The sequence below is a fragment of the Sciurus vulgaris genome (assembly GCF_902686455.1).
Source record: "Sciurus vulgaris genome assembly, chromosome: 12".
NCBI classification, from domain to species: Eukaryota; Metazoa; Chordata; class Mammalia; order Rodentia; family Sciuridae; genus Sciurus; species Sciurus vulgaris.
Genome location: NC_136473.1, coordinates 38,159,801 through 38,179,784, shown reverse-complemented (window position 1 = coordinate 38,179,784; position 19,984 = coordinate 38,159,801). Strand labels below are relative to the sequence as shown.

Sequence of the window (19,984 nt, the reverse complement as noted above, 5' to 3'; positions counted from 1 at the left end):
CATTTCATTAAGCAAGTCAATGGGCTACATCCCACCTCAAAATAGTCTCTATTATTCAGTCTTTCTGCCATGAAAAGATGTGGCATGGTGGATCACTGGCAAACATCTATTCTCTAAATAAAAGTACCTCAGAAGATATTTATAAAACACCTTTTGATTTCAGCACAGTTTAATTGTAGTTTTAGCAGAACTATTATATTGAGATTTAATTTTGTAGAGCTTAATAAAAACTGGTCTTACTGTGTGACAGGGACGTCTTGTGGGGCCTTTTTCTGAGAATTTAAAATTATGAATACAAATGCTTGAAGGTCTTCTGGGTGGGGCCTGTGCATGTGACAGGGCCAGCATGGGTTGTTGTATTTTTGGATAAATGAATTGAATGAACCACTATATTCTCCGGGTTCTAGAACTTTGTGGCACCACAAGATGGCAGCATAGTATTAAATGTGGGAAGTTGATAGCCACTGGATTTGTTTTGAGCCTCCCAGAATGTTTGCACCTACACTTTTAAGTGGCACTCTCTGCTCTTTGGGCAAGAGAATCCGACTTCTTCCTGCAGGCCTTGAAGTATTATACACACCTGCAACGTGGGCAGTGAGGGTTAAGACACTGTGATAAGACATGGTTTGCTACTTAAACTTTGTTATGTTCCCCCCTTGTTTTATGATACTTTCAAATTGCATTTATTATAAAGCAAAAAGGAAGTGTTCCACATAACTTCTCCCACAAGTGATTTTAATGAGCTTTGGCTTTACTAATGGTTTTAACCATATTAGATTTTATTTACATTGATCTTCTAGCCACACAGCAACCACATCCCCCCACCCCCCAAATATTGACAAGATTTTTAAAAACTAACACTTATTCATATAGTAATCAAGGATACCCCTATAGAGCAAAAAGGGGTGTCCCGGCAAGGGATTCATTCATTTGTGTAACACAAGTGGACCTATAGAGACCCTTCATTCCTTTCCCATTCCTAAAATCAATTTTGGGTTTTTGATTCCAGTAGATACCATTTGGGTGCTGGCAACTTTTTAATCCACAGTTTAGCTTTAAAGGCAAAGACCAGCACTTGTATTTTAAATATCAGTCTTTGAAATCAGTCTATAGTGATTACAGGTACAGGTTTTTTTGCTGAATGTTGTCCTCAGAATGTAAATAGGGTTTGTTTGTTTATTTCATAACCTTGCTGAGATGGGGAATACTTAGAGTCATCTTGTGAAAGTTATCAAAGATGGCATTTTACAAGGACAAATTGAATTAATAAGGTTAAAAGCTCCAAAGTCAAATATTTTCCATTGTATCATATAGTTGAAAATGTGTCATTAATGAGAATAACAGTACATGAGAAAACAGTATGCTAACCAGTGACTTTTAACTCTCCTTCATCCCATATGTGATAAAGACCTGCCCTCAAAATTTTACTTTATAACTGAATATGTAAAGTTTGTGGCTGGTTTATGCACACTACAACACAAGTGTCACCACATGAATTATTAGATGCAGGACACTTATTGATACCTAAGTTACAAAAAAAAATTGTTCTTTAATAAATAAAAAAGTGGCAACATAAAGATTTTTACAATGTTTGACCTCCAAAAATAAAATTATCATGATAGCTATAGTAGGAATTCTTATTGCATATCTAATTTTAAAAAATCTAATACCAAGAATGACTCTGGAAAGGATCTGCAAAATGCTACTATCACAAAACTTTTCTTAAAAGTCTCTTGCATGAGAAAGATCAGTAAAGGAAGTAGTTTTCCTCCTATTAAAAAACAAACAAACAATCATTTTTTAAACCACTAAATATTCCCTTCAGGAAAAGAGAGCAAACATCTATGAAGGATGCACAGAAAAAAATCCCCTCCCATCCCACAGTGATTGATGTCCCTGTCATTAGTATGGTAGCTGACCATTTCTTATCTTGATTGACAGGTTAATAAGGGACCTGGGGCTATCTTTTCAGTATGAACACACAACCTTAGCAATTACTTTTAAATTATTGCTAATCTGCCAGAAAATAACAAGCATAAGGAATAAAAATATCTGAAAAAGAAACGTCTACTGAAGAAGCTTTTACTTCCGGAGCTTTAAAAGGTTCAGTTCAGAAAACTTGCCAGAATTTAGTCAATAGAATTTAGGCACTGAGGATTTTTTTTTTTTTTTTTAAAGAAAAACTTGTAGTTTATAATAGTTCATTGGTTCAATTAGGAGCGAAAAAGAAGGGAGTTTTGTAATGCAATTGTCCAGCAAAGGAAAACGCTTTAAATTGGGGGATTATGTGCGCAGACCACCTGTAGGGCATTCAGAGCCCTTTTCTATAATGCTTCAACCCATGCCTAGCTGCCTGCAGGCTGGCTAACAATGCAGGGAAAAGCTGTTTAAAAGGCTGAGCGCACTTGTGCCTCTGGTCTTCACTAACTGTTACAAGTCTTCCTCTCCCTCTCTCTCTCCTTTTTAAAGTAAAAGTCCCACATCCCTTTAATGGAAGAACTTTAAGGCTCCACGGTGGCCAATTGGTCTGCACCAAGAGGAGCCGGGCAGCAGGGAAAGAAACTTCAGACTATACAGCACATTTGGAGAGGAGAAAAGATCAAAGTTTTTCAAACTCAAAAGACCAAGTTCCCTACAGATTAACCCTATTCATTTAGCTCCTCTTAAAGGAATGATGTGCTGAGCCACTGGGCAGACAGGTAAAAAGTTCAACAATTGCCAAAGCATTCTTCTGCTAATTCAACAGCCTTCTGCTCAAATAAATTAGCTTAGTCTTGACAGAGGAACAATAGCTTTTTCTCTAGGAAAAGAAGCACATTTGGTATACACAAGCACAGAAAGTTATTAAGATGTTAACCCGTTAGTTTAATCCATTAAAGAGTGCCTGCTCCACTACCAGATTGTCAAGTGACTTACACTGAAAAGAGTGATCTATGGTTTAAAATATTAACTTCCACACTTCAGCAGTATGTTCAGACCCTGAAAAACCAGGTGTTTTCAAAATCACCGACGCAAGAATGTGGGGTTTTGAAACCTTCAGTGGTACTATACAAGATAAATAACAAGGCCTAAGTGGAAGTACTGCCTTTGTAAAGAGTTCCATTTACATACACTAATGTGAGTTGTAATCCATTGATCAGAAAAGAGCTACCAATAAAAACACTAACTTTGGGGAAGGTGCAAAAATGCACTTTTGATTTCAGTTCAACAATGATATTTACTTTGCTAACAGTTTAAGAACTAAAGGTTAACAGGTAATTTTCTCCATGCCTAAAGTCAGTGTACAGAATGGCAACCAGAAAATGTCCATTTTCCCCAGAGGTCCTTAGTAAGCACTGTAAAGGTAACAGCTTAGAAGAGGCAGGGGGAGAGGGCAATGTTTAAATCATTTATCAAAAGTCATTTTATTGACAAAATAGAATACTCATATTTGTTCTTACAAGGGGTAGCCTCTAAACTTTTTACAAAAAATGTACACACTGTATATCTTTGGATATATACATATTTTACACATTTTTACAATTTAACAAATAATTATATAAATACATCCTCTAATGTAAGAAACCCGTATTTACTTGGGGTGTATAATTAAGACATTTCTTGTTTATTTAAGGCATTTGCCTGGTCATTAAGAATACCCAAACCGTGCAATCCCATTAGGTCGCAGTCATCCCTCCTCTAGGATATGTTAGGAGTAAGTTTATGTAGGCAAGTCGAGGGAGAAAAAGAAGTCCCTCGGGTGAAATCTGTAGATCTGGCTTCAAGCTCAGCAAAGGGCAACCAGCGAGGGCTCCTAATCTCAGGTTCTGGAAATACTGCAGTCCACCCTGCTCTGCCAAAGGAAATTAACGCTTGGCGGGAGGAGCTCCAGGAATATCAACGGAGGGAAGGGGGGTGGGTCTGGGAGGCTTCAATGCCAGGTACTTTGTTCTAAGTGAGTCATTTAAGTCCCAGCTAATGGATACCATTAAGAGTTCATTATCATGCTAATAGCAATCAACACTGTGAAGGGGTGGGAACCTCAGCCCGTCAAGTGTCCCTTCACCACACTGGGTCTCCTCCCCCCTCCCCTTTTCCGCCCCTTCTTGGCGCCCCCTCCCCTCTGCTCAAACCTGGGACAATGGCATCTGCTTTGGATAAGACACGGAGCTGGCCGTGCCAGACCGCCACGTCAGGCCAGTGCTGACGTCGCTGTAGAGGGAGCCCCCGCCGCCACCCGGTCCCCCACCCCCGCCGGGTCCAGCGCTGCCACCTCCCCCTGGCCCGCCGCCACCCCCTGTGACCCCTGCGGCAGGACCCCCACCCACCGCGGCACCCTTGCTGGCCCAGCAGCAACGGGTGCACAGGGCGCGCCATGACTCCAGCGTCTTGCCGGACCAGACCCACACGCCAGAGGTAATGCCCACCACCAGGCACATGAAGTACTTGAGCATGAAGACTGCGTAGTCGGGCCTGCGCGCCTGGTCGGGCTGCAGGTCCCGCAAGCACGGGCAGTTGTGCGTGGCCTCCCAGCGAGGGCGGTTGTGCTGCTCGTAGAAGAGGCAGGCGACCACGACGGCGGCGGGCACAGTGTAAAGCACGGTGAAGAGGCCCAGGCGGATCATGAGCTTCTCCAGCTTGTGCGTTTTGGTGGGGCCTCCCTGCTGCTTGATGACCGAGCGGATGCGGAAGAGCGACACGAAGCCGGCCAGCAGAAACATAGTGCCAATAAAGAGGTAGATGACAAGCGGGGCCAGCACAAAGCCACGCAAGTTATCAAGGCTCTGGTTGCCTACGTAACAGATGCCTGCCACTGGGTCACCGTCCACCGAGCTGAGTGCCAAGAACCCAAGTGGACTTGACGCTGGGCACAAGCCACGCGGCCAGGTGGAAGTACTGAGAGTAGCCGGCAATGGCTTCGTTGCCCCATTTCATGCCTGCTGCCAGGAACCATGTGAGCGACAGGATAACCCACCAGATGGAGCTGGCCATGCCGAAGAAGTAGACTAGCAGGAAGACTACAGTGCACAGCGCTGGGCCGGTGGTCTCATAGCGCACGTGCTGCTCCACAGCACCCAGCTCCTCGTATTCGCCTCGCCCGCCCGCGCCGCTCGCGCCCGCGCCTGCCGCGCCCGCGCTTGCTGCCGCCGCCGCGCCGCCCGCGCCCCCAGCGCCGCCAGCGCCCGGCGCGCCGCCACTACAAGCCACCTTCTCGTGACCCGCCACCAGGCGCACCAAGTAGCCGACCGACACGAAGAGGTAGCAAGCAGAGAGGAAGATGATGGGCCTCTCCGGATACTTGAAGCGCTCCATGTCGATGAGGAAGGTGGAGACGGTAGCGAAAGTGGACACGAAGCAGAGCACCGACCACAGGCCGATCCAGAAGACGGTGAAGGCGCGCTCGTCCTGACTGAAGAAGGGATTGTGGCAGGGTAGTGCGCAGTTGGCGATCTGGCCTGTCTTGACGCGGTTGTACAGCGGGTGCCGCTCGCTGGACACGCTTACCATGGGCGCGCGGCATTGGCACCCGGGCTCGCAGGGAGCCGCGCCACCACCAGGGGGCCTTGCCTTCCCGCCACCGCCTCCTCGCGCAGGGGGCGCCGCCGCGTCCCCGCCGCCACCGCCCCTACCGCCGCCGCCGCGGTGCGGGGGCCTGGCCCCTGGCGGGCGGCCGTGGCCGCTGCCTGAAGGTGGCTGCTCGCCGGGAGGCGGCGGCGGTAGGCGGCGCGGTGGGCTGGGCGCGGCCGTGGTCAAGTCTGTGCGGTTATAGTCCATGCACAGCGTGTCAGGGTTGCCTTGCTCGGGCAGCCGGTCGCAGCGCATGCGGTCCGGCCAAGCGAAGCCGTACTGGCGCATGAGCGGCGCGCAGCCTGCCTTGGCGCGCTCGCACACCGAGCGGCAGGGCGGCAGCGGCTTCTTGTAGTCCTCCAGGCAGATGGGCGTGTACATGCTGCACAGAAAGAACTTGAGGTCGGGGGAGCACTGGATCTCCACCAGCGGCCAAAACTGGTGCACCTCCAGGCCCGCCTCGTCCTGAGTGTCGTGGTTGAACTGGTTGGGCATGTAGGTGTAGTTGTAGCCAATGCCTTTACACAGCGCACGGTGATCTCTTGGCACGCCAGCTCTTTGGGCCGAGGCGGCTGCTGCGCCGCCTCGAGCGTGCAGCAGCGCCAAGGCGGCCAGCAGAGAGGTCACTTCCAACAGGTAACCCCACTCCATGCTGTGCGCCTTAGCCCTGTGCTCTAGTCCTCCACGCAGTGCGCGGAGGGTCCCAGGGGAATCCGAGCAATTGAGCCGGGTAAGAGGAGAGCGGGTGACCTGCGGGTCTTCTGCCTCTCCTTGGGGAGAAGAGGAGATCTGCCAATAATCTAGCTCCTGTTCGGGGGCACGTCTGCAGCGGAGCGGTCCGAAGCCTGGGCAGAGGTCGTCCGCACCTCCTTTCCGCCACTCCAGGAAAGAAGGTGGCTGCAGTCCCGCGCCACAGTCTCTTACTCTGGGTTGCACTCAGCCCTCGCAGAGCAGGGTGGCGGGCCCTTGGTCCATCGTCCTGTACTCGCTCGTTTCCTCTCCCGCTTGCCTGGTCACTTCTCTGCTTGGCGCCCGGCAGCGGTGACTTTGTCGGGCACCGGAGGGCGGCGGCGCAGCAAGTTTCCTTTCGGGCCGCGGTGCGCAGTCAAGATGGCTGGGCCAAGCTGCTAGCTGTGCCGGGTCAGCCCTCGCGGCCCCTTTTCGGCCCGCGAGGGCTCATGCCCGTCCCAAAGGCCGCGCCACCACTGTTGGAGTTCAGGACCCCGCGCTCCCTAGGCCTCTGCGATCTTTCTCTGGCGTGCGTCCGTCAATCTGTATGCCTCGGGGACAGACGGATCAGTCTCCAGGAAAAGTCCGCGTCGCTCTGGAGCCACAGTCGGGTGAGATACCGGCAGTCCCTTTCTCGTTAGACAAACAGAAGCAAATCCAGACCAGAAGGAACCGACACCTGAGCGGCTCGGCCCGCGCCCAGCCGCCGCCTCCTCGGTAGGAGCAGCACCCTTAGCCCAACTTCCCGGCTCCAGCCCCGCTAGCGCCGCGCGGCCGGCTCATGAATATTTATACAGCCTGGACTTGGTCTCCGCCCACCTCTAGACTCACCAATCGCCGGATGACGGGGCGGAGTCTACTCGCTCCCAAGGCTCAGCCTTACTTAAGGACGTCCGTGGTGTCCGTTGGCCAGGTGGGCTTTCTGCAGATATAATAGAGTTTTGATAACCTTGGGATTGACCGCAGAGAGGAAACGTTTGTTCCGAATGTCCCCAGGGGCCTCAGTGAGTCTGAGATTTTGGCCCTGTTTCCCTGAGTTTGTACTTGGGGACAGGGTTTTGTAGCGTGAGCCTCCCAGTGCTTTTCCAAATCGATCAAGCCCCTGCCCACTAAGCCTCCACGAATGGGGTGACCTGCTGGATTTGGGGCCCCGGGGGCTTCTCTGAGAGCCATGGCAACTTGGAAGCCGCACAACAGGCGAGTGTGCAAGGACCTATCCAGATCTGAATCCTTAGGGAACCCGGGAAGGACGTAGTTCTTGGGGTTCTCAGAAATGATGGGATTTGAGCCTTGAAGAGTGCCGGGAGTGGAACAAACTCGGTTCATTCTAGGTGGGGGGCTGGACTTGGGGCAGCCCGGTGAGGTGCTCCGGAGTTCGGCTGCAGGCGCACGAGGTTCGCGGTGCATGGGTGTCCGCTTGAGACTCCCCTATAGGCTCAGCAGTTTTGCTTCGGGAGCCTCAGTTTCCTTACCTTAGAAAGTGGGGTGATTACAACATCGTTCTCATAGGGGTTTTTGATATTTGGACGAGATAAAATATATAAAGCATCTGGACGCAGTACTTTACAAAAAGTAATTCCATTTCTCCTTTAAAAAATAAAACAAAACAATAACTTACACAGAGGATAGACTGGAAACTGCCACTGATTTCTCTGTTCGCTTCCTACTTTAGGACATATATTCATTCCTCTATCCGAAGTTTACATGTTTTTGTCAGAGCCTCCTTTTCTGCTGTGGGAGGCGGGGCTGCGCCCTGGCGCGGAGACGCGGACACGTATTGGCGATCTGCACCCAGCCCTAGCTGCTTTTAGCAGCCACTTGGGGTGCCGCCAGCCAGCGCTGGCCCATCAAGCTCTGCATCCACCTTAAGAAGGACAGGGAGAGGGGCCGGGGAGGGGGGGGGGCGAGGGGCCGGCGGCCTGGCAGGTTCATTTACGCTTGTTAGGACGTCCCAGGGGGTTGTCTTTCTCCTAGAATGGAGTGTTTATTTTTTAATTGATGTGCTGTTTCATTTAGCGCTTGTATGGAACTCATGCTGGGGCTGTAATTACTGTAATCTCGGGAACAAGCATTCAGTTAGCCAGGAGGGTGGCAAAATAGTTTCTCTCTCTCTTCCTCCCTCCCCCCTTTCTCTCCTCCTCTCTTCTTGTCTCTTCTTTCGTCTCCTGTTCTCCCTCCTTTCTTTCCTTTTTGTTTCAGGATTTTTGCTCTTTGTCAGGTTTCATACCAAGAACAAGAAGAACTAGAGAACAAAAGTTGCCGAGGGCGTGGGGACAGAGAAAAAGAATTAAAGGTACATTTGAGGATAGTGAAAAATAATTAAAGGTACATTTGAGGTTAGTTCAGGAATTTTGGGGGGGGGGGTGCTGGAGTTGGCGGTTATCTGTTTAAAAACAACTTTTGTGCCCAAAATTAACTAGGAGCATTTGTATATTGCTTGAGCTAATGGAATCTAAGTCTTCCTCTTTCAGTTTTCTGTGGCTTAGTTTAGCAACCTATTATGAACCACACACTATAAGAAGACAGGCAGAAACCCCTCCCCCCCCGCCCCTTTCTGGCAAGTTCTGTGTTTTTTCCCTTCTAGGCAGATCCACCAGGTTATAGTTATACCCCACCTTCTCTTTCTTTCTTTCTTTCTTTCTTTCTTTCTTTCTTTCTTTCTTTCTTTCTTTCTTTCTTTCTTTCTTTCTTTCTTTTTTTAAACGAAGAATAGTCAGAACCTCTTTATACTGAAAGCAATACTTCTCACTTTAGTTTTGGTTAAACTACTCTATATGAATCCGAAATTCAAAACTTCAGAAATATTAGCTGATTCAGCAGAAAACGGACCACTAGAAAAATGCAGACTTGACCTTTACTTTTTTTTTTTTTTCCCCCCACGTGGATTCTTTACCTCTGCCTCCACACCTGAATGCCCATTGGTATGTTAAATGTAGAAAGTCACCTATGTCTTTAGTTGGTACCTTGCTCCCAGAGGGCTAATTTCCAGAACATTCATCTGGAGGTAATTCCTAGAGTTAGAATTTTGATCTGAGCTCAGTGGTGAAGGCAGAACCCCCTTATCCAGAGTCATAGGCAGCTACATTGCTTGGACCAGGAAGACCACAGAAGGGAGGAGCTAATTTCCAAAAACAACACAGATGGGGAAAAGTTCCTACTGTTTTTCTTCATCAGGGAAATGTCAAATATTGAAGTTTAGAATTACACTATATAAATTTACTAGAATTAGGTAAAAACAAACTGGCGTTTGAAAATTGAAGCTGAAGATCGTTGATTTTGGCTTTTGATTGGCATTTCAATATTTTTCTTTTAAGATAAGATGAAAAGTTTGATGATGTGGAATGTGGAAATTTTTGGTAAGTATTAGACTTGCATAAAAAAATAAGCAGACAAAATTTTGGACTTTCAAAATTATAGGCTATTTGAAAGATACAACTGATTTGTGATATTAAGACCACTTATACAATAATAAAAATACTTTTTATTGAGAAACTATAACAACATTTTGAATATACTATTAAACAAATACTTCACAGTCTTTCAGAGAGAAGACAGAGACTTATGAAGCCAATTGCCTTATGAAAGGCAATGGTAGATCAGTTAAAAGAAACTGGGACCATTTATCTATGTTGCCAGCTAAATAATGATTTTTTTTTTTTGTATATAAACAGCTATATTTTAAGGGAGGATAAATAGTTTTAGTAGTACATAAATAAGAAAGTTAAAGGAATTTCTGAACAGACATATTGTTATTGAATGGCCTATAAGCATAATATAGTTTGTTTTAATCAACTTTCCATTAGTATAACAAATACCCAAGATAATAAACTTATAAAAAAATGTTTATTTTGACTCACAGTTTTTGAGGTTTCAGTCAATGTGCATTTGGCTCCATTGCTTTTGGGCCTGTGGTGAGGCAGCATGTCATGAGGGTAGTGCATGCTGGAGCAAAGTTACTTACCTCACAACTGGAATGCAAAAGACCTGGGTCCCAAAATCCCCTTTGAGGGCACCCACCCAGTGACCTGAAGACTTCCCATTAGGCCCTACCTCTTAACAGTTCTACAATAGCACTGTAAGCTGGGGGCAAAGGTTTTAACACATACACCTCTGGGGAACGTTCTCCAAACAAACTGCAACACGACCAAAGACATACATATCAATCAAAGGAAGGACAGTTTTACAAAAAATCAAATGCTAAGTTAGATAGGAGACTAATAAAATTGTGTCTGTATGAAATTTCAGAAACTTTGGGGAAATTATGTTTCAGTGCATTATATTTAAAAATCCAACATGAGAATTTTGATACTGGAGAGGGCCTAACATATCCTAGTAAAATGGTATGTTCCAAAGATTTCATGAACTATTTTGTAACTAATGAAATTTCTTAGGTGTTACATCAAAAACCATTTTGTTTCTTCTAAAGCTCATTTTCTTTCAGGGACATAATCAAATACTATTATTATTAGAGAACATACAACTCTATCAGGTAATATTGGGGTATCTTGCCATTTAAAAAAATCTGTCTTTCAAAGGATTGTATCTTTAATCACACACTCCATAAACAGAAGCAAAGTTAGTAGTGAACTGGTCTTGTTTAAATCTCTACTAGAATTAACATAATTGCTATAGTTTGGATCTAGAATATTCCCTGAAGGTCCATGTATTAAGGGTTGATCCCCAGTCCATAAAGCTATTGGGAGGTAGTGAAACCTTTAGGAGGTAGGGCCTAGTGGGAGTGAGTTAGGCCATTGAGGATGTCCCTTGGAAGGGAATATTGGGACTCTGGCCTCTCCTTTTCCTCTTTGCTTTCTAGCTGCTATGAGGTGACAGGGACAACTGATGATGGACTAGAACCTCTGAAACTGTAAATCAAAATAAGGTGTCCCTCTTTTTAAAGTTAATTTCTCTCAAGTATTTGTTGCAGTAATGAAAACCTGACTAACACAATGAGTGAGATAATTTTTTTATTCTTTCATGTTAACATTAAAGTCTAAATAAAGGTCTTTCTTCTCTACTTTCTCCACCACCAGGATGCTGTCAGAAGGAAGTACTCTTTGCTCTGTCTGAAAAAACAGGGCAATGTGCAAACGGGTGGAGATAACTGAGACAAACATGTGCCACTGGTTTGGAATCAGATGCTCACAGTGGCTGCCATTTTGGAAAATGGAGATTTTACTCTCACTTTGTGACTTTATAATTATTCTAAAATGTGTTTTAAAACAAATATTGATTTTCCTGCTCATTTACACTGGAATATTGACCAAATTTTGAAACTCTTATGGGATGTATCATAAGTTAGTTGGGAGCTTTTGAGTACAATGAAGACCTCCTAAATAAAACTGACTTAGCTAAGAAGGACACCTCACATTTCAGTACGTCTAATAGGAATCTCACCACTGGTTCCTCAGCAATATTATATCTGTGGGTTGGCTTGTAGGCCCCTGGGTTCCCCTCTGGTTACACGGAGCCAGTGCTGAAGGAGTGCCAGGACCTCCGCCTGTGTCGCTCCCCTATTAGTAAAGGGAGCCCTGAAGGCTTTCATCTAACTTCCCCACATAGCACACTGTCTGGTTACTTTTAGCTGCAAGAGAGGCTGTAAAATTGAAGATCTGGTGGGTGGTAACTGATGGGGGGTGGTTTCTGATAGCAAGAAAAGGAAGGAGGATTCAGCCAACAGTGTCAACTGCACATTAAAACAAATTAACTTTCATGCATATCATCAATTAGTATGACTAGTCTTCAAGGATATTTTGTTCATGATTATGAATTAAGTATGATCTAGATTAAAGAAAATCCCGATATTTACATGATTTTTCCATCTGGAGTTTGTATGTTATAGTTCACTGCATAGTTAGTGGGAAAGAAATTTTGCTGTTTACTATGAGTTTTATTTATATGGTGTGTATACTTGGCAATCTAACTCCTGAGTTCCCTTTTGTTAAATTGCCCCCCACCCTTCTTTTTGAGACTTCACTAAACATTGACAATTCTAGAATTTTATTTTTTCTTTCAAGTCCTATACCATACAAAATTTTTGTTTTTGTTATTTTAAAAATTAAATACAATGCAGGAGAAACTGTATGAAATCTTACATATATCTGAATTGCTTATGGATGTGAAAGAATCTTCATATAAAAATAAACATTTTTATATAAAAATAAGAGTTTTTACCTGGTAACAATGATCCATTTTAAATGGTGGTCTGAAACAAAAATTTTTTACTATAGTAATATAAATAATAATTATTAGGGCACTAGGGACATGGAAGTGGCAAGGATCACAATGGTATTTCTGTTTTTTGTTTATCTTTTGTTGGGACTAACTCAGGCTGACTCCTTACTCCCTGGCGAGTGAGCAAGATCAAGGCCTCAAAGGTGGTTTCAATAGTTAATGACGATGAATGGACCACTGTCAGGGATTGGGTAACAATAGTTCCACTAACCGTGATCAGCTCGTGCTTGCCATATAGTCCTATGGGACTCTTGCCTGTGTAACACCCCCTGCCTTGCTGACCTTTAAGCTGATTGGTTCCCGCCTAGCCCCCACCCTACATAAAAGCTGTGTGACTTCCTCAATAAACGAGTTCCTGCTGTGACGGGTCTCCCTGACACGTCTGATTGTCCTCCACCTGGAGGGCTGGGAGCTGGCGGTCAGTCGGCCTTACCTTGTTGGGGAGTGTCCCCTTCCCTTGTTGTCACTGGTCGAGAAGGGTGAGGGGGCTTAAGACCCCGACAATCTTTGACTCTATGCAGGTAAACAGATGTAATTTTTATCTCTGAGAGGTAACTATACTTCATACTTTTCCAATATTGCATGAGTCTTGCATGCTTTTAGAAGCAAATTTACCTTATAGAGTAATCTTATAGTTTACTGTCTGGAAGTATAACTTGTATTATAAAAATAATTTATAGGGGCTGGGGATATAACTCAGTTGGTAGAATGTTTGCTTGCATGCATAAGGCCCGGGGTTCAATCCCCAGCACCAAACAAACAAACAAACAAACAAAAAACCAAAAACAAATAAAAATAATTTATAAAGATAAAATAAGAAAATTGATGCAGCGAGGTGTTGAGTTTATTTAATAATAATAATACAACATAATTATGAACTTGGGGCATACTTTTTTAAAAACCTGCCCAGTAGGATGTGGTTTGGAAAACCCTGATCTAGACTAACTTCAAACTTCACTTAAGTGAAGACTAAGAGCAGGATATAAAACTATTGAACTACATGGTATGGGTCCAATTACATTCATAAATATTCATAGAGAAAGACTAGAAAGAAATTCATCAAAATGGTATCCAACAATGTATTTGAGTGGATTAACTAGGAGTAATTTTTCTTTTTAAAAATAATGATCTAGGTTTTATACTTAGGAAAAATGATCTTGAAGCAATCCTGGCTTTAGTGAACTTCATACCTATTATGTGTTATTTTGAATCTTTTTTTCTCCTCATATAGATAAAAACTATCAAAGGGGCAAAAATCTGTGTTTTAGATATCTCTTTCCATATAAATTGTATATCATGTATGATTGTGTGTTGTTTAGCTATCTGTGTTAAGTGATTCAAAGACAATTTTTATCTTTACCTTTGTTAGAGTCTCTAACCCTAGTTCCCCTGAGTTGTCCTTCTGATTGAGGATCTATGATTTTGAATGGGATAAGGAGATGGAAAAGGGGAAAAAATTTACTATTGTAGTTGGGAGGCCATAGGATTGATGTGAGAAGTAGAACTCCAGCTTTGAGTATCCTTGTCACCATGTCTGGTTTTGCCCTGGGCTGATTGGCCTATTGCCCATGATATTACTGTGTCTCCATCATATTACATATTGACATACCAAACTATCACTTGAGTATTTTTTTAAAATTGGTTATGGGCAAAGTAAAAGTGACTGAAAAGACTTGTGGTGGTATAGAGAAGATAGGCTTTGCATCAGGCTGTCCTGGGGGATGCAACTCAGGTATTTGCTACTTAGATGGACCAGTAACCTACAACCTCTTGGAGCTCCACTTCCTGATACTTTAAGCATGGAGTGACAAATGGAAGACTCATGGGTTGTGAGTTGGATGAGACCAAAGCACAGTGCCTGGACTTTGATAAATGAATTGAGTTCATAATAGTTTATTAATGTATAGAGTGGTAAGAAATGTATCTGTGGTTGCAAAAATTATGACTGGATGAAATCATCTTGATCTTTTCTCCCTTTTCTTAATGGTAGGAAGATTTCTTTTATATCTCACTCATAAATTCATATTTATTTAATACAAACTTTTCTGATTACTATTGCTGCATAACAATAGTTCCAAGACAGTTTTCTTTGGCTCATATTTTCAGACTCAGGATCTGGTAGGCAGATCTTGCTTGGCACATCTCCTGCAGTTGCAATCAAATGTCTACAGGACTGTAGTCATTTGAAAGTCTACTTGTTGGAGTTAAACAAGCAAACTGGTATGATCCTGTGGCTCCCCAGTGATGCAACTATCTACTGCTGTGCCTCCTTGTAGCCTTTCTTAGTGTAGCAGCTTTAGAATGGTTGGATTCCTGCATGGTGAGGCATCTCCCAAAGCCAGTCAGGGGAATATTGCATGATACTTGGATTCACACAGCGGAAGTGTTTCGACTGTATTCTGTCAGCTGAAGCTATCCAAGTGTACTCTGATTCCAAGACAGGGGCATGGACCTACCTCAGAATAGAAGGGATGAGGCTGTATTTTAAAATCACCACAGTGTTAGATGGATAACATGTAGCCCCTTTTACATGGAACTCTTGTGGGATGGCCACAGATAGTTACTATTCTACTGAATAGACATTTATAAAGTACACAGAAAAAATATTAGGGAACAAGTTTTTTTTTTTTTTTTTTTTTTAAGAGCTGGGAAAGGACTACACAAAGGTTTTGAAGACTGATCAGGAGTTTGTGAACTTGAGAAGAGGAGAAGTTTCAGGTTACATGGAAGTTACATGGACAGAGCATTTAAAGATGAAATCCTGTTTGCATTTGCGATTGGTGAAACAGCAAGAATTTTCCTTGAACAGTGTTTTAGCTTTTTCACTGCTGCGACTAAGAGGACTCAACCAGAACAACTGTAGAGGAGGAAAGGTTTATTTAGGGCTCACAGTTTCAGAGGTCTTAGTCCATAGAAGGCTGGCTCCATTCTTTGGGGCTCTGAGATGAGACTGAACATCATGGTGGAAGAGTGTGGTAGAAGAAGCAGCTCACATAGTGATCAAGAAGCAGAGAGAGCTCCACTTGCCAGATACAAATATATACCCCAAAGCCACACCCCAATTCCCATCTCCTCCAGTCACATCCCACCACTTCAGTTACCACTCAGTTAATCCCTATCATGGTATTAATTCATTGATTGGGTTAAGACTCTCGCCACCCAATCATTTCTCCTCTGAACCTTCTTGCATTGTCTCACAGGTGAGCATTTGGGGGACACCTCACATTTAAACCATAACAAACAATTCTTTTTGTATCAAATTAGTTGATATAATTTGTGCCTTTGAATAGTTACATTTTGAAGTCTATAGCATCCAATAAATGTTACAATGTTTTCTGCCTGGAGTGACAAGAATCCAACTAAAGTGACAGAGGATACTGACCTCACATTACCTGAGACCTGGAGGAAGGGTGATTGCCAAGCTGTTAATTCTGTGACTCTACACGGTTTCAAAATCCAAGTCTTTCCATCTTTTTCTCTGTCTGGTTGTGTTTGTTTAGTTTCATTCATGGTTCTGAAGTGGTTACAGATAGAGGTTCATGGCTTTACCATGCCAATACCCAGAGGCAGAAAGAGGGACATTCTTTTCCTCTGTGCCTCTTTTTAAGTCCCAGGAAGACTTTCCTGTAACTGACTTGCTTTCACTTCTCTCAAGTCAGATTTGGATGACAAACCACATTACTGAGCCCTGATCCAGGGGGAAGGCAAAATGGGGAAGAAGGAAGAAAGGCAGGCAGTACACTGACCTTGAGCAGGTAACCAAGGATGTCTGCTCAAACCTCAAGCTTTGTTATGTCTCATGGCAGGAGGCCAGAGTCTCTTTGGGCCTTACTTCTGCTGTTGAGGGTCAGGCTAGTAGTCTTGGAAGATTCTTACACTCTTTGTGTGTTAATTATCAATAAAACTGAAATTCTTTCTCCTCCTTCCTAGCCCATAACTTCATGCAGGTGGGATCTATTAATAAGATTTCAGCTGTTTATTTCACTAGAGCAACATGTTTTGCTTAAGAGTATATTCCTGCTTTAGAAATTCAACTGCCCGTAGGGCCTGTAGGCCAGGCCAGGTTAGACGAAGAATGGATCAGAACAAGCTGGGTGGTTAGTGGTGTTTGCTCATGTTCCTGTCTCACCACAAATCCTCTACAGGGTAATTACTTGCAGGAACACCTTCCTAAACAGACAGGAAGCAGAGCTATGAAGGATTGCCAGAAATAAAAATGTATTTTTCACTTGTGGGCTTTCTAGAACCTAATAGGGCTGAAAATTACAGAGCTTCCAGTCACCTGCAGAGAACATACAGTCCAGGGGAACCATATGGGTGTTCATCTGCAGATAGATCAAATTCCCTGCTGCTATTGTCCCCCAAACAAACCAATTTCTAAAGAACTATGTCCCCATGAACGTTCTAAGGTACTTTTATTTGTTCTTCATCTTTGCCATAGCACTTCGCCTTTTTAGCTTATTTCACTCCTGTACGTTATTCCTAGTTTTGTATTATTGTCTGTTTTCAGGAAGATATTGGTGGCACAATGGTTGAGCATTCTGTTTAGAATTTGATAGTTGCTCTTATTCTGTAGGTTCTGGTTTGGGAGACTTCTTCCTAACCAAGTCTTCCCTACAAGTTGGCAATGAAGTGTGATTGCTGGGTTTGTTCACCTGTTATATGAACCCGGTAAAGCTCACCTACGTAGCCTTTTACAATTTCATATTTGCTGACACCCTTATTTGAGAGTATTTGCCTCAGTAAGCAACTGCCACTTGTGCAGATAATCTTTTCCTCAGGTACGTTGGCTTTAGGATGTTCTGTTACTTCAATGCTAAAAGGGAAGAACTCATATTTTTACTTGTTCCTCTGTCATCCCATTGACTGTTAATCATTTTGTTTTCCACTGGGATTTTTATGGTGTCTGGATTCCTATTTCAAAAAAATGTGTGTATCTTTATATTTACTGTGACATTGTCTCTTCACATTGTGATCTCCTTGGTCTTGCCCTCCAGTCTTAAATGGAACAGAATGATTTGCCTCATGTTTCATCTGTAAAAAATCCAAAAAAGATTCATTGTCCATTAGGATTCTATTAGAGTTTGATTGCCTTGTGGTGATAAAATACCAAGGTTTCTGCTGGAAGGTAATCTGTTGAAGTTGTATATCCTGATTTTTTTTTATTAGAGTAAAAAAATGTAGGTTTAACTAAACATAGTGAATCCTAACATATAATTTATAATTGCAGAATGATAAATGTGAGCCTTGTTCCTCAATTCCCCAAGTGAGCAATAAAAACTGTACTTAGAAAAATTTTCTAAGTTTGGATTCTATGCTAATAATTACTATAGGGAATAGACACTTTGCTTAAGAATAAAAGTGACCAGAATAAGGATGGAAAGTGGTTTGATCTGTGTTACATTGTTAATGTACTGGAGGATAGTGAGAGAGAAGATGGATAGGCAAGGTTGGAGTAGAATTATAATATTAACTGCTATTTATAGCATGCCTTGTTATTTGCCAAGCTCTGGGCTTGACCTTCCCCCCCTTTTTGATCATTTTGGATGTTTCAACAATAAGTAACAGTTGATCCAACTCAAATTGTCTCATGCAAGATGAGAATTCTTATCTCACATAGCAAGAAGTATAAGAAGAAGGGCAGATTCCCAGCTTAGTTGATAAAGATTTTCAAAAATATCCTCAAGGATTTAGATGCTGCCTATTTCTCTGGTTTGCCACCCTCAGGGGTGTTGGTGGTAGTGATCTTAGGATCACAAGATGGCTGCCGCACTCCAGGCACCTTCCCAGAAGTCTCCGGGAAGATCATTGGCTAAATCAGACTGAATAGCCATCCCTAAATCTGTCATTGGCAAGAGGAGTGGGATTAGCACGATTAGCTTAAAGACATCAGGCATCAGGCATCTATGGATGTGGAAATGAGTTCATCTTTCTCTGAAATACCTGGAGGAGGGTGAAAACCTGAATGAAGTTAAAGTTTATAAGAAAGAAAGAAGGGAAATGGAGATGGATATTAAATAGACAACTGATATTCTGCTACACCTCCATCTCCTTAGGCTTCTTAGCAAATGTGCCAAATAAATATGAAAATAATGGTTTACAGTTGAGGCTCATGCTACTACCCTGTATTGTTCTGAAGCAGTGCAACCCTTTCTTTTAAACAAAATCTTGCACCAAACCTCAATATACAAACACAAAATGTCTATGTATAAATTCAGATTATGAAATGAACATTCAAATTATGAAATCAATTTTTAGAAAACACAATGAAGCTATTTTGATGACCATAAAAACTTGAAAAGATCAGTTAGGGATGACTTTATATCATTTTATGCACACCCGTATTTAGAAAAAAAAATCCATGCTGACCTATGTCTTTCCTAACCACCATTTCTTAAGAAGTTTAGATAACTGCACAGAAATGACACAGGATGCTTTATTTGGGGGCTACACATACATGCTGATCTGAAGACACGATTCTTGGTGGTATTTAGGGTTTCAATGTGTTAGAATGGTGCACATAATTCAGGGGAGTGTTTCCCCTATATTTTTGTTGTTCTTGTTGTTGTTTTTAGTCGTAGATGGACACAATACCTTTATTTTATTTATTTATGTGGTGCTGAGGATCGAACACAATACACATGCGAGGCAAGTACTCTACCACTGAGCCACAACCCCGGCCCTCCCCTCTATCTTTTACAGGAAGTATCTTCACTGACATGGCACTCCTGGCTGCTCCCCACAACCCCACTCCTGGATGCTCGCTCAATCCTCCTGCGTCCTTTTGAAGAAGACCTTGAGATGCCTCCGCCAACCACTCTTGTTCTTTGGACTGTACTATTCTTCTGCCAAGCTCTGATTCCTCAGTGACAGGTCTACGTCCTCCCTAGCACTGCCAGTGACCAAGGACAAGTCTGCTCAGTGCTGAGGGTCAGTATGAGGAAACACACTAGCCCATTTAAAAAAAAAAAAACCCACTTTTTCTAATACCAGCTTTGCTGGTTATAAAGATTTTTTTTTAAACTTCTCTATCAGCTATCTTATATTCTGTTTTTCAATTGTTGGTGATCTAGGGTATAATAAACTTTCTGGTTATTCATCCCTACCCTGCCATGGGCTATATATATGTATTTTTTTTTCATAAAAACAAAATTCACCTTTCTCTACTCTGGTAGACTTTGAATGGGAAGGAAAAGAGGGAGGAAGAGAGGGAGGAAAAGAGGGGGAAAAGAGGGGGAAATGAACTGAAATTGATTTCCATATATGTTTTTGTCAGGATGAATCCAACTACTATGTTTATAAAGCTCTAATAAGTTTTTAAAAAGATATTAAGAGAATGAAAATATATACTTCACATTTGGAGGAAATGTTTTAAAATTACATATCAAAATATGCAGTGTATATAAAGAGTGCTCAATGCTCAAAAGGAATAAAATAATGCAATTAAAAATTATGTTCTCAAATATTTTAAACA

The 19,984-nt window shown here is 43.0% G+C and overlaps 1 protein-coding gene and 1 long non-coding RNA gene across 2 annotated transcripts; one reads left to right on the top strand and one right to left on the bottom strand.

The window, feature by feature from the left end:
* Positions 1-3,385: 3,385 nt before the first annotated feature.
* On the bottom strand, positions 3,386-7,828 carry FZD8 (frizzled class receptor 8). Its single transcript, XM_079107678.1, is given in 4 exon segments — positions 3,386-4,832; positions 4,834-6,077; positions 6,080-6,107; positions 6,109-7,828. Coding segments are annotated over 4 exon segments (2,088 nt in total). The 5' UTR covers positions 6,199-7,828; the 3' UTR covers positions 3,386-4,106.
* Positions 7,829-8,994: 1,166 nt separating this feature from the next.
* Positions 8,995-12,084, top strand: LOC306642165. The gene is made up of 2 exons (XR_013758413.1): positions 8,995-9,632; positions 11,310-12,084. It is a non-coding gene; the product is annotated as an uncharacterized lncRNA (long non-coding RNA).
* Positions 12,085-19,984: the final 7,900 nt, after the last annotated feature.